This window comes from Haematobia irritans, chromosome 1 (genome assembly GCF_050003625.1).
Source record: "Haematobia irritans isolate KBUSLIRL chromosome 1, ASM5000362v1, whole genome shotgun sequence".
Lineage (NCBI taxonomy): Eukaryota > Metazoa > Arthropoda > Insecta > Diptera > Muscidae > Haematobia > Haematobia irritans.
The window spans coordinates 58,557,431-58,570,676 of NC_134397.1; the positions used below are offsets into that span (position 1 = coordinate 58,557,431).

Here is a 13,246-nt window from a genome sequence, read left to right on the forward strand (position 1 = left end):
ATTATTATAATAATGCCTTTTCCATTACAGCGTAATCGTCGTTTATCACCATTAAGGGCTTGGCTATGTACACATGCTAATACTAGTCTGGATAAATTTCTCGAATGGAAAGAGAACGGAATGAATGAACCTCTGACATTTTCCTCGGAAACTCCCTTACGACGTTTTGTTGCCTACATTGACCCTGAGAATAAATTTGCCATCGAGGATAAACTATCACAAATAAACACTTTGGAACAAATGTCCAATATAGCTTCGTATGGCTTCCTCAAGAATCGTTTGGAATCGCATGATTTGCATATACATGCTTTGTGGTTTGACATCTATACTGGTGATATTTATTATTTTAGTCGTGGCTCGAAACGTTTCATTGGAGTCGATGAGGATAGTGTGGAGAAACTAACGGATGAAGTTCGTAGATTCTATTCATGAAGAATAGTTGCTGGCAACTATTGAACAAAATCGAAGGAAACAAGACTCGTTGGAGAAAATATGAACCAGGCATGCATTTATTAACTGTGATAATTCGTCACAGGTCTGTGGGTATAAAATGGAAATTGAATTTCAAAAGTGATATGAAATCGGTGAAAAACTAGATAGGCATTAGAATTATGAAGACTATACTCAAGAAAAAAAGTGAATGCATAGGGATGGAAAAATGTAGATTAATTTTAGAAAAGTATAACTAAACTGTATTACAAACGCCGATATGACAAAAAATAATCCAGCAAAAAAAGCGTCTTCAGAACAGTAGTGCAAATATTCTTTTGGATCCGGAAGTGGTGCAAAATTGGTGCAGAAGCGATGAATGAAATATGAAATAGTTGAAAAACTAGATAGGCATTAGAATTATGAAGACTACACTCAAGAAAAAAAGTAAATCCACAGGGATGGAAAAATGTAGATTAATTTTAGAAAAGTATAACTAAACTGTATTACAAACGCCGATATTACAAAAAATAACCCAGCAAAAAAGCGTCGTCAAACAAGTATTGAAAATGTTCTTTTTGGATCCAGAAGTGGTGAAAAATTGACGCAGAAGCGATGAATTTAAAATAGGCTTGTCATAGGACGGATGTCCTACATTTCGACAGCCGTTGCACTGAATATGCATCACTTCTCAAGATGTGATACGAATTCAGTGTTTAAGATGTCAAGTAAAAAATGTTGTGATATTTTAATAAATAAATAATTTTTAAAATTCTTTGCGATTTTTAATGGATTCTAACGATTGTCTGATTTCAACATTTCAAAAATTCACAATTTTAGCATCTTTTTTTTTTGACAAAATTTAAATAATTTGCACCATTTTATTAATCTTTGCTCATTGAGTTATCATAAATCGAATTAAAAGATGTTGCTGAGTAGTTAAAATAAAGTACATTTCTTGGAAAAATTGCCAATTTGTCTTTAGCGCCATACGATGTTCATGATGGGCATCCCAGCAAAAAAAAGCGTCGCCAAAAAAGTAGTGAAAATGTTCTTTTTGGATCCGGAAGTGGTGCAAAATTGGCGCAGAAGCGATGTATTTAACACGGACTTGTCATAGGACGTATGTCCACCATTTCCAATACCGTTGCACTGAATTTGCAGCACTTCGAATTCAGTGTTTTGGATGTAAATTAAAAATTTTGCAGTAATTTGCCAAATACATAAATTTTTATGTTTTTTATGATTTTTAAAGCATTGTACGTACCGCTTGTCTGAAACGTTTAAAATCAAATATTTTCCAAAATTGGCAATTTTTCTAGAATGGATTTAGCATTTTTTTCGAAAAAAAAATTAATAATTTGTGCCATTTTATTAATCCTTATTCTGTTTTTAACCTATTTGAAACAAAAAAAAAATAAATTTCCTTTCAAAAATTTGAAAAAAAAGAGATACAAGAAATTGAATTAAAAGAACTTCGTGGGTAGTTATTCTTTGGGAGAATATTTTTGGAAGTGCTTTTAAAGTAGTGCCTTTAAAAGCACTTCCAATTTGTTTTTTGCTGGGATATTATTCACTGAAAAAAATATGTACGTGATATTAAAGATTACGCAACATAAATTTTAGGATGCGAAATCTACAAAATACTAAGGACAAATTTCTTAAAAATAATGAAATTTTATTTAAAATAAAGTTTATAACTTTTGCTTCAAAAATTTTTTTTCATTAAATTTAGGACACCAATTTTGTAAATTTGTGTCCCTCCGGTAAAGTCGCATATCTTTGAACTAAGTCTAATTTTCCTTAAAGTAAAGAAACACATTTTTTATTTAAAGAAATTGTGCTTAACATAACTGAAATATTGAAACTTTAGATTTAAGATAAAAACGCTTCAAATATAGGCTAAGACTTATTTTGAGGATTTAGTGTCTTTAATTTAAAGTTTTTTTTTTGGAATTAAGAAAACATTTTTTACTTTGAAGTATCCGTTATAAATTGGATTTTTTTTTTGACGTGAGTAACTAAGGCTAATTTTCCTTAAAGTAAAGAAACACATTTTTGATTTAAAGAAATTGTCCTTAAAATAACTGAAATATTGAAACTTTAAATTTAAGATAAAAACGCTTCAAATATAGGCTAAAACTTATTTTAAGGATTTAGCGTCTTTAATTTAAAGTTTTTAAACTGGCATTTTTTTGAACGTGAGTAACTTTATTAATATACCGCGAAAAGAGAATGAAAATTTGATAAATGAGACCTGTATTCTAATTTTAATTTTATTGGTCCTAAATTTAAAGCCAGATAGATCGCTAAAACATGTCTTTATTTTAAAGAAGCCGCATATTTGGCTTTGAATCAATGCCAAACTCCTTAAGGGAAGGTCAAAATCTTTGGATCCAAGTAAACTTTTGTTTTTGAGTGTTAATGAAATTTAAAAATCTCTGAAAAATTTGAACTATTTTGTGAGAAATATGAATTTATTACTTCCTTTGTGTATAACATTTCCCCCTTTTTTTAGTTAATTTGACAAACGTACACAAAACAATATTAAAGTGAAGAAATTTTTACTAAAGTTTGGTATTAAGTTCGAGTTTAGCCGCTAAAACAAAAACTAAATCCATAAAAGCAAAATAAACTCATATCTTTTTTTGCAAATTTTATTTTAACTGAGTGGGAAACGGTCCAAAGCATCGATTGAAAAAGTTTATTTTCTTTAAAATTAATTATTAAAAGAAAGTAACCGTGAAAAAGTGGCTACACACAAACAAAAATCTGATTCAATCACGAAATTAATTGATCCAATTATTTTTTTTTATAGAAATGTCTTCAATCACAGGAATTATAGAATCAATTAAAAAAATTAATTGATCCAATTAAAAAACTAAAAATTTCAAATCAATTAAAAAAATTGTTGAATCAATTAAATTTTTAATTGAATATTTTTCTGAAGCTTAATTAAGATTTTAATTGGAAAAAATTTCGTGAAATCTTTCATGTGAAACCCAGAACATACACGATCATAAATCGAATTAAAAGAAGTTCCTGAGTAGTTAAATTAAAGAAAATTTTTGGAAAAATTGCCAAATTGTCTTTAGCGCCATAAGATGTTCATGATGGGCATATTATTCACTGAAAAAAATATGTACGTCATATTAAAGATTAAACAACCTAAATTTTAGAATGCGAAATCTACAAAATACTAAGGACAAATTTATTTAAAATAATGAAATTTTAATTAAAATAAAGTTTATAATTTTTGCTTCAAAATTTTTTTTCATTAAATTTACACAGAAAACAAACTCCATTAAAATTTTCCAATTAAAATTTTAATTGAGTTTTAAAAAATATTCAATTAAAAATTTAATTGAATCAACAAGTTGTTTAATTGAAACAAAAATCAATCACAAAAATTAATAGTATCAATTAATTTTTTAATTGGATCAATTAATTTTTTATTTATCTTCAATTAATTTTTAATTGGTATTATCATTTCTGTGATTGAAAACATTTCAATTAAAAAATTAATTGGATCAATTAGGATACAAAATTTTAAATTTAGTCGCATATGTTTGAACTAAGGCTAATTTTCCTTAAAGTCCTTAACATAACTGAAATATTGAAACTTTAGACAAATTCTGATTCAATCACGAAATTAATTGATCCAATTAATTTTTTAATAGAAATGTCTTCAATCGCAGAAATTATAGTATCAATTAAAAAATTAATTGATACAATTAAAAAAATTTTAATTTAAATTTCAAATTAATTAAAAAATTTGTTGAATCAATTAGATTTTTAATTGAATATTTTTTTGAAACTCAATTAAGACTTTAATTGGAAAAAAATTCGTGAATTTTTTTTGTGTATTTTAGCGCGATAATATAAACTTAATATAAAAATAAAACATAATAAATTCCATTATCTAAACTAGAATTAAATTAGCTTTAATACACAGGTTTTTTGAGTGTAAGCATTTAAAAAATATGTCCATAGATGGCGCTGCTAAAACAGCAAAAATTATGCTGAAGAAAGCACACAACAGTCACTGATTTTCGAAAAAGCAAATTTTGTCTGCCATATTTTGTGTGTAATCTGGGAAAACTCTTGCCAAATATTTTGAAATCAAATTTCATCCCACAGACCTGTGTTCCTCCCCATCCATATTTATAACAACAAAAAAGAGGACCACTAAAAACTAGGGAAAATGTTTCTTGTTTATTTATTTTGATAAGAATATATTTGTATATTATTGTAATTATTGAATAAAATAATTAGATAATATAATTGTAATTATAATAAGAAATTGTGTGTTCAACTCTATTTTTGTGTCTATAATAAATAAAGAAATTAACACTAAAGTTTGTTTTTACTAATTACTAATTAGCAGCAGCAAAAGAGTCTGCTGAAATAGTATAAAAGCTGCTAAAAAAAGGTCAGTAGTTGTCAGGGGCACTTTAAAACAATGACAACCATTCTCACGGCGGTCACTATGTTTCGAGATGAAAATCACTTTATTTTCGTAACTTATTTTGAAAATAATTTTCAAATCAAACAATTTTCAATTACATTTATTTACAATTTATAGGTATACGTTTGTTTTCATCTATATTTTTAAATATTTCAAAATAATAAACCGAGCCTATTTCCTTTACACACACAGAAAAAACTGAAGCAAAATAAAAATCAATTATTGGCATAATTGAATGAAAAAATTATATCAAATACTATTTTTATTAAGTCAAACATGAAAATAATTGGTTGAATGAAAAACTGGCAAAAATATCAAAATTCACTGGTAATTGAATTCACAACACATCAATTACTATGTTCAATTGGACCAAGTATAAAAGTTATTGATTTAAGTATAATGCGTAATTGCCTGATAAAACTGTTTATGACGTTGCTACGTAACGAAAAATAAATTAATACAAACAATAAAATGTCATTTATTGTTATTATTAAGAATCTTCTTAAGAACATGGTCGAATTTATCCGCAAATAAACCTGGGTATCGGTACCGCGATTCGAAATGTTAACATTTACAACATTTTTGGCGCACCATATTGTATTTTTATCGCAGGTAAGTACCTTTATCTAAATACCAGTTTTTTGGTCAAGCGCGTTTTTTGGAAACTACACTGTAAGAATTCTCTTCGTAAAAATGAACATTTTCATTGTGAGTCTAACCTGTGACGTGTTGGTAGAATTCTTTCTCTCTCTCAAGCACATTCACGAAATACTCATGTACGTTCACGCAAACAGAACTTTTAAAGACGATTAACGGTTCACAACAATTTTTAGACTCACGAGAATTCTCGTGACTTCGACCATTAGTTGGGATCACGACGAAAGTATCACAGCACAAACTTTTTACTATGGAAAGGTTAATTTAATATATTTAGTACATATTTCTATGTTCGTAAAATTTTTAAAATTCGCTGAAAGCTTTAATAAAATATGTAAATGATTTATGTTGTTGTATAAACTTACACACATCCTGAATTGGGTCGTTTAAAAACTTGCGAATAAGCTTTGGAATATATATACAATTACACTCTTTCTATTTTGTTTTTACAATTAGGTCGTGTACACGTCAAATTGCCTTATTAATGGATATAAGCCGACTGTCAAAAATATGTGGCCTAGAGGAAAATGTGTTTACTTCGAAAACGGGGATTTCGAGGATTTCTTCCCAGCAACAGAAGGTAAAATCATGTAAAACTTTGAAATATTTTCGAAACTTTGAAACGAATAGATGTTTGTATTACAGAAGAGCAGGATGGCTAAACAAATCGCATATAAATGAGGAAGATTTGGGAAATTCCAGCAGGTGGTACAGATAATTCAAAAACTGTTTTTTCTTTGTGAGTTAGCCTGTTAAATACGTCGTTTATAATGAATATTCTGTATTTTTCTACCAAACATGTACTTCGCTGTATTTTCAATTATACATATTTTCAGAATTTCTTTTTTATAATAAAAAGCATTAAACCTTTTTTCAGAGTGTATTTGTATAATTTTCTTAAATTAATATAGATAGTACAAAGATTGTATTGAAAACGCTTTATATACTTCAAATACTAATGTATTTGGATTGAGTACTATGTCATTTAAATATTTTGACAAATTCCAATTACATTTATACTCAAGGCAAATATTACTTCATTTGAAAATAGTTTTATGACAACCTTACAATTTGGGTAATTGGATTTACAATTTTCGTCATAAGCTGAAAATCAAATACAAAAATAATTGAATTCACAATTTTTGTATTTGATTCAATTATTCACTTTTTTCTGTGCAGGAAATATGCGAATAAAATTCACATATTATCTATTGTTTTTTCTTTATTTAATTTTAAGGAATTCAAAAGCACCGTTAAAGAGAGGCCCCAGTTTACTTATTGAATAATATGTTTATAGATATTTTTGCATACTTTCGGGCGGGAGCTACCGTGGTCCAATAGTTAGCATGAAAACCAGTCAGTAATGTTGGTAACATTTATGAGTGTTTCAAAGCTTCTCTTCACAATGGACTGAATAGTCTAAGTGAGCCTGATACATCGGGCTGCCATCTAACATAACCTAAAGCTTCTCTTAGTGGTTTCACTGCAATGTGGAACGCCATTCGGTCTTGGCTATATGGTAATAAAATTTTGACAAAATTTTCTATAGAAATAAAATTTTCTAGAGAATAAAATGTTGAGAAAATTTTCTACAGAAATAAAATTTTGACAAAATTTTCTGTAGAAATAAAATGTTGAGAAAATTTTCTAGAGAAATAAAATGTTGAGAAAATTTTCTATGGAAACAACATTTTGACAAAATTTTCTATAGAAATAAAATTTGACAAAATTTTCTAGAGAAATAAAATGTTAAGAAAATTTTCTACAGAAATAAATTTTGACAAAATTTTTTAGAGAAATAAAATGTTGAAAAAATTTTCTATATAAATAAAATTTTGACAAAATTGTCTATAAAAATAAAATTTTAACAAAGTTTTCTATAGAAATAAAATTCGGCAAAATTTTCTATAGAAATAAAATTATGACAAAACTTTTCTATAGAAATAATATTTTTACAAAATTTTCTAGAGAAATAAAATTGCTAAAAATTTTCTAGAAAAATAAAATGTTGACAAAATTTTCTAGAGAAATAAAATGTTGAGCAAATTTTCTACAGAAATAAAATGTTGACAAAATTTTCTATACAAATAAAATGTTGACAGGATTTTCTACAAAAATATAATTTTGACAAAATTTTCTACAGAAATAAAATTTTGACAAAATTTTCTATAGAAATAAAATGTTGACAAAATTTTCTATAGAAATAAAATTTTGACAAAATTTTCTATAGAAATAAAGTTTTGACAAAATTTTCTATAGAAATAAAATTTTGACAAAATTTTCTATAGAAATAAAATTTTGACAAAATTTTCTAGAGAAATAAACTGTTGTGAAAATTTTCTATATAAATAAAATTTTGACAAAATTTTCTATAGAAATAAAATTGTTACAAAATTTTCTATAGAATTGGGCAAAATTTTCTATAGAAATAAAATTATGACAAAAAATTTCTATTGAAATAAAATTATGACAAAATTTTCTATAGAAATAAAATTGCTAAAAAAATTTCTAGAAAATAAAATTTTGACAAAATTTTCTATAGAAATAAAATTTTGACTAAATTTTCTATAGAAATAAAATGTTGGCAAAATTTTCTATAGAAATAAAATTTTGACATAATTATCTGAGAAATAAAATTGGGCAAAATTTTCTACACAAATAAAATGTTGACAAAATTTTCTATAGAAATAAAATTCTGACAAAATTTTCTATAGAAATAAAATTTTGACAAAATTTTCTATAGAAATAAAGTTTTGACAAAATTTTCTATAGAAATAAACTTTTGACAAAATTTTCTAGAGAAATAAAATGTTGTGAAAATTTTCTAGAGAAATAAAATGTTGTGAAAATTTTCTATATAAATAAAATTTTGACAAAATTTTCTATAGAAATAAAATTTTTACAAAATTTTCTATAGAAATAAAATTATGACAAAAAATTTCTATAGAAATAAAATTTTTACAAAATTTTCTATAGAAATAAAATTATGACAAAAAATTTCTATAAAAATAAAACATTGGCAAAATTTTCTATAGAAATAAAATTTTGACAAAATTGTCTATAAAAATAAAATTTTAACAAAGTTTTCTATAGAAATAAAATTCGGCAAAATTTTCTATAGAAATAAAATTATGACAAAACTTTTCTATAGAAATAATATTTTTACAAAATTTTCTAGAGAAATAAAATTGCTAAAAATTTTCTAGAAAAATAAAATGTTGACAAAATTTTCTAGAGAAATAAAATGTTGAGCAAATTTTCTACAGAAGTAAAATGTTGACAAAATTTTCTATACAAATAAAATGTTGACAGGATTTTCTACAAAAATATAATTTTGACAAAATTTTCTACAGAAATAAAATTTTGACAAAATTTTCTATAGAAATAAAATGTTGACAAAATTTTCTATAGAAATAAAATTTTGACAAAATTTTCTATAGAAATAAAGTTTTGACAAAATTTTCTATAGAAATAAAATTTTGACAAAATTTTCTATAGAAATAAAATTTTGACAAAATTTTCTAGAGAAATAAACTGTTGTGAAAATTTTCTATATAAATAAAATTTTGACAAAATTTTCTATAGAAATAAAATTGTTACAAAATTTTCTATAGAATTGGGCAAAATTTTCTATAGAAATAAAATTATGACAAAAAATTTCTATTGAAATAAAATTATGACAAAATTTTCTATAGAAATAAAATTGCTAAAAAAATTTCTAGAAAATAAAATTTTGACAAAATTTTCTATAGAAATAAAATTTTGACTAAATTTTCTATAGAAATAAAATGTTGGCAAAATTTTCTATAGAAATAAAATTTTGACATAATTATCTGAGAAATAAAATTGGGCAAAATTTTCTACACAAATAAAATGTTGACAAAATTTTCTATAGAAATAAAATTCTGACAAAATTTTCTATAGAAATAAAATGTTGACAAAATTTTCTATAGAAATAAAGTTTTGACAAAATTTTCTATAGAAATAAACTTTTGACAAAATTTTCTAGAGAAATAAAATGTTGTGAAAATTTTCTAGAGAAATAAAATGTTGTGAAAATTTTCTATATAAATAAAATTTTGACAAAATTTTCTATAGAAATAAAATTTTTACAAAATTTTCTATACAAATAAAATTATGACAAAAAATTTCTATAGAAATAAAATTTTTACAAAATTTTCTATAGAAATAAAATTATGACAAAAAATTTCTATAAAAATAAAACATTGGCAAAATTTTCTATAGAAATAAAATTTTGACAAAATTGTCTATAGAAATAAAATTTGACAAAATTTTCTATAGAAATAAAATTTTTACAAAATTTTCTACAGTAATAACATTTTGCAAAATATGATTTTTTTGTTTGGTAGCAGGATTCCGTACTAATAAATTTTTATGAATACTTCATTCGAACTCAGACAAAAGTCTTATTAGTTTGAAGCTGTATAGTCTACATACGATATACTTACCTGACCAATTTCAAGCGTAGCATTGTCTGATTTGTTAGCCAGCATTAATACCTCTTCCCAGAAGATAATGATATATTCAAGACCCGAATGAATTATTTTTTAATTGTGTTTTATTTATTTAATAAACATTGATCAATGAACTAAAAGGGGTTAACAAAATTATAAAAATCACTTATTGTGCCAAAAACAATAGTCTTATTCATATTGGCAATTTAATTAAAATTTTAATGATTCTTTCTTAAATGGATTAGTTGTTGTTTTTGAAAGTGTTCGAATGGAAAACACACACTTCTTCAAAAGCAGGAAATATTTTGAAAGCTAATTGAGAAGAAAATAAAAAACATACCAATCTATGGTTTCCACAAAGGAGAGTAGAACTAAGAAATCAGTGAAAATAACAAAACAAATTGAAATTGTATGGTTTTCGTTATTCATTGATAGAAATTGCTTGGTCTTAAAAAAACAAAAAAGAATATTACATGTGAAAACCATAGAGTTCTCTTATTTTGTTCATACTTTCCAATTAAAATACAAGTTTATCTATACAATTACAAAACAACACATGTAAGTCACTTTCTTTACTTCTATCTCCCTTTGTCGTTCCTCCAAAACTAAGCTCTTTTTTAATGATATTGATGATGATTTACTGCATTCGTATTAGGATTTTCCAATTCTTCAAAATATTTTCTTGCATTTCGTATATTAACCAATGTTGCTTCAGATGGTATCGTGGGATCAGACATAACCACCATAACATATGTGTTACTCGTAAAGGTATCGATGAAAGCAGCAAATGCACTATTACGTACTTCAATGGAATGGAATTTACCACCCAGCTTCGAACAACTTAATTTGAATTGTTTTATAATATTGGAGACTTTTTCAAAACGATGTGAATCTCTATTCTTTTTACTCTGGCAATGTGAGATAACCAAAAATGTGGCTTTTTCAAATAATAAAACTTCATCGGCTTCGATGACATTGGCAAAAGCCGACAATGAATTTTCCAATGCGGCTACATTTGGTATAAGCATAGTTACAATGCTGGACCATGCTCTGAAAAACGAAAGAAAATGAATGAAATTATGAGTTCAAGAAAGCAAAGAAAAATGTGGATATTTATTCCCAACATTTTGGAGCTTGGAGTACGGAATTTAACAAAAAGCTAACCCTAATTGTTTCATACAAGAAATCTAGTAATAAATGGCGAAGTGGGAATACTCTGACTATCTGGGAAATTAATTCAAAAAAGGCAAATTTAAAGCATTATCAAATACAAACATTGAATTTGGCATAAGAGGATTGAAAATTTGAAAAGCTTAAAAGGAAGGCTTCTTGGATATATTACGACCGTTGGCTGAAAATATTTCAACAAGATTGTTGGGAATTGCAACATTCAACTAAAATGGGTGTGGGAAGCAATTGTTAGCATGCTCGTCTTGCATACAAAAGGTCAATCTAAATTTTGACCGAACACCAAAAAGCTTTTATGTGGTGGATTATCTACTCTCAATAGTGCTGATGCTATTCCTGAGTGTATTAAAGCTTCTCAAAGTGATGTGATGAAAAAGGATGTCCATTGTCATTGAGTGAAACATGGAATCGTGCAGCACGCAGTGGTAAGAGAGAAATGAATTACTGTGATATCACAATGGACTGAATAGTCTAAGAGAGCCTAAAATAACCTAATATGGGTTTGGTTTTAGACACAATTTTGGGAATTGAAAAACGGATTGGGAAGCAAGACTACATAGAAAAAAATTTTCCAATTAAAATTAATTGAATTAAAAAAAATATTCAATTAAAGATTTAATTGGTTCAGCAAATTTTTTAATTGAAACAAAAATCAATCCCAAATTTAATGGTATCAAATAATTTTTTTGATTGGAACAATTATTTTTTTAAATGACTTTGGTGAGTTATACTATCATTTCTATAAACTGCAGTTAAGTCTAAAAAAATCTACCACTTTGGTAGAATTCTACCGATTGTGTCAACCGTTGTTCCAAACCCCTTGTTTTTTTACAGCTACAGTCATTCCATTCTCCCCCATATTGAACTAGTACTATAAGCCCATAATCATTTTGATACAATACATACCTGTATAGTGTTTCATCCCATATACTCGTTCTAAAGCATGTAACATTTCCAGGTCTGGACAATCTGATCAGATCATCTTCGCGATCTTTGAATAAAGTTTCTCTTTGTTCTTCGGCCACCAAATCCATTTTATGAATTAAACAAAATATTTTGGCATCCGGTGAATTCTTTTCGAATAAAAAGAAAGCAAAATGTAAGAAAAAATAAAATCATAACAAACAATTTATTTTACTCACCTGCAACAAGGCCTCCAAACATGACTGATAATAATGCACATCACGTTCCAACTCTCGGCTTTCAACATCAAAAACATATATCAATACTTCTACATTACGAAATATATTATCACGTTGAGAAGCGAAATACTGCTGCATAAATCCCTCCTGGCCACCACAATCCCATAAGTTGAGAACCAAATTACCCAAGAAACGGACATGCGAATGTTCCACATCAACTAAACGTGAAAATATGAAAGTTATTTACAAAGACACGATATTTTGGAAATGTTTCCAACTTACTTGTTGCTCCTAGTCTTGTGGTATCTCTGGCTATATAATTGGCAAATATAATGGATCGCATACTCGTCTTTCCCGAGCCACTTTTGCCCATAAGCAGTACCTATAGAATTTAAGGTATTTTCCCTTGGTTATTTCCTCTTAATATTGTTGAAATTGTACGGCTACTTACCTTCTTCTTCATTTTGTTGCTAGTTTTCCTTTGTTTATAATATTAAACTTAAGAAATTTTAATATTTTTTACGAATTGTTTTCTTTCTACGCCCTACGTCTGATAACAAAACAATATTTTTAATTTATCAGCTGTTTTCAAGTAGTGCAGTAACGTGACGTGACGCTGTTGATTTCTTTTTGTGTTGAAACACCCTGTATTTCATGAATAACGGTGACGCAATTTCGAATTGGCCTATAAATGTGCCCTGCCAACATTTTTTGAATTTGGGGGCGCTTCTGAGAATCCCCACTACGTCGAAAACAATCATATACGACATCAAAAAGTCGTCGGAAAAGCGCCGTCACTATTGAGAAGTTGTACCACGCCAAGTTACTACGAAAAAGTTTCTCATCAGTGCAATTATTAGGTGCCTATTTAGATCAATTTTAAGCGT

General features: G+C 26.6%; 2 protein-coding genes across 2 annotated transcripts in view; one reads left to right on the plus strand and one right to left on the minus strand.

Annotated features, from left to right (window-relative positions):
- The window catches only part of CAHbeta (carbonic anhydrase beta), a 35,069-nt gene extending 30,282 nt beyond the window's left edge, over positions 1 to 4,787 (plus strand). Inside the window, exon 4 of the mRNA XM_075290495.1 lies at positions 31 to 4,787. Coding sequence (XP_075146610.1) covers positions 31 to 432 — 402 coding nt within the window. The 3' untranslated portion in view covers positions 433 to 4,787. The remainder of the gene's footprint in view (positions 1 to 30) is intronic.
- Positions 4,788 to 10,115: 5,328 nt separating this feature from the next.
- RagA-B (Ras-related GTP binding A/B) lies at positions 10,116 to 12,937 on the minus strand. Its single transcript, XM_075290496.1, has 5 exons — positions 12,811 to 12,937; positions 12,642 to 12,741; positions 12,360 to 12,577; positions 12,124 to 12,290; positions 10,116 to 11,079 (listed from the first exon to the last, which is right to left on the minus strand). The coding sequence occupies exons 1-5, from the start codon at positions 12,820 to 12,822 to the stop codon at positions 10,647 to 10,649; spliced, it is 930 nt and encodes a 309-aa protein (XP_075146611.1). The 5' UTR covers positions 12,823 to 12,937; the 3' UTR covers positions 10,116 to 10,646.
- Between the last annotated feature and the right edge of the window lie 309 nt (positions 12,938 to 13,246).

Excerpts from the sequence above, each read along its gene's own strand:
- RagA-B (XM_075290496.1), bottom strand. Across the intron at positions 12,578-12,641 it reads CACAAGACTAGGAGCAACAA|TTGATGTGGAACATTCGCAT; the intron begins GTAAGTTGGAAA and ends TTTCACGTTTAG. Across the intron at positions 11,080-12,123 it reads TGGGATGAAACACTATACAG|AGCATGGTCCAGCATTGTAA; the intron begins GTATGTATTGTA and ends TTCGTTTTTCAG.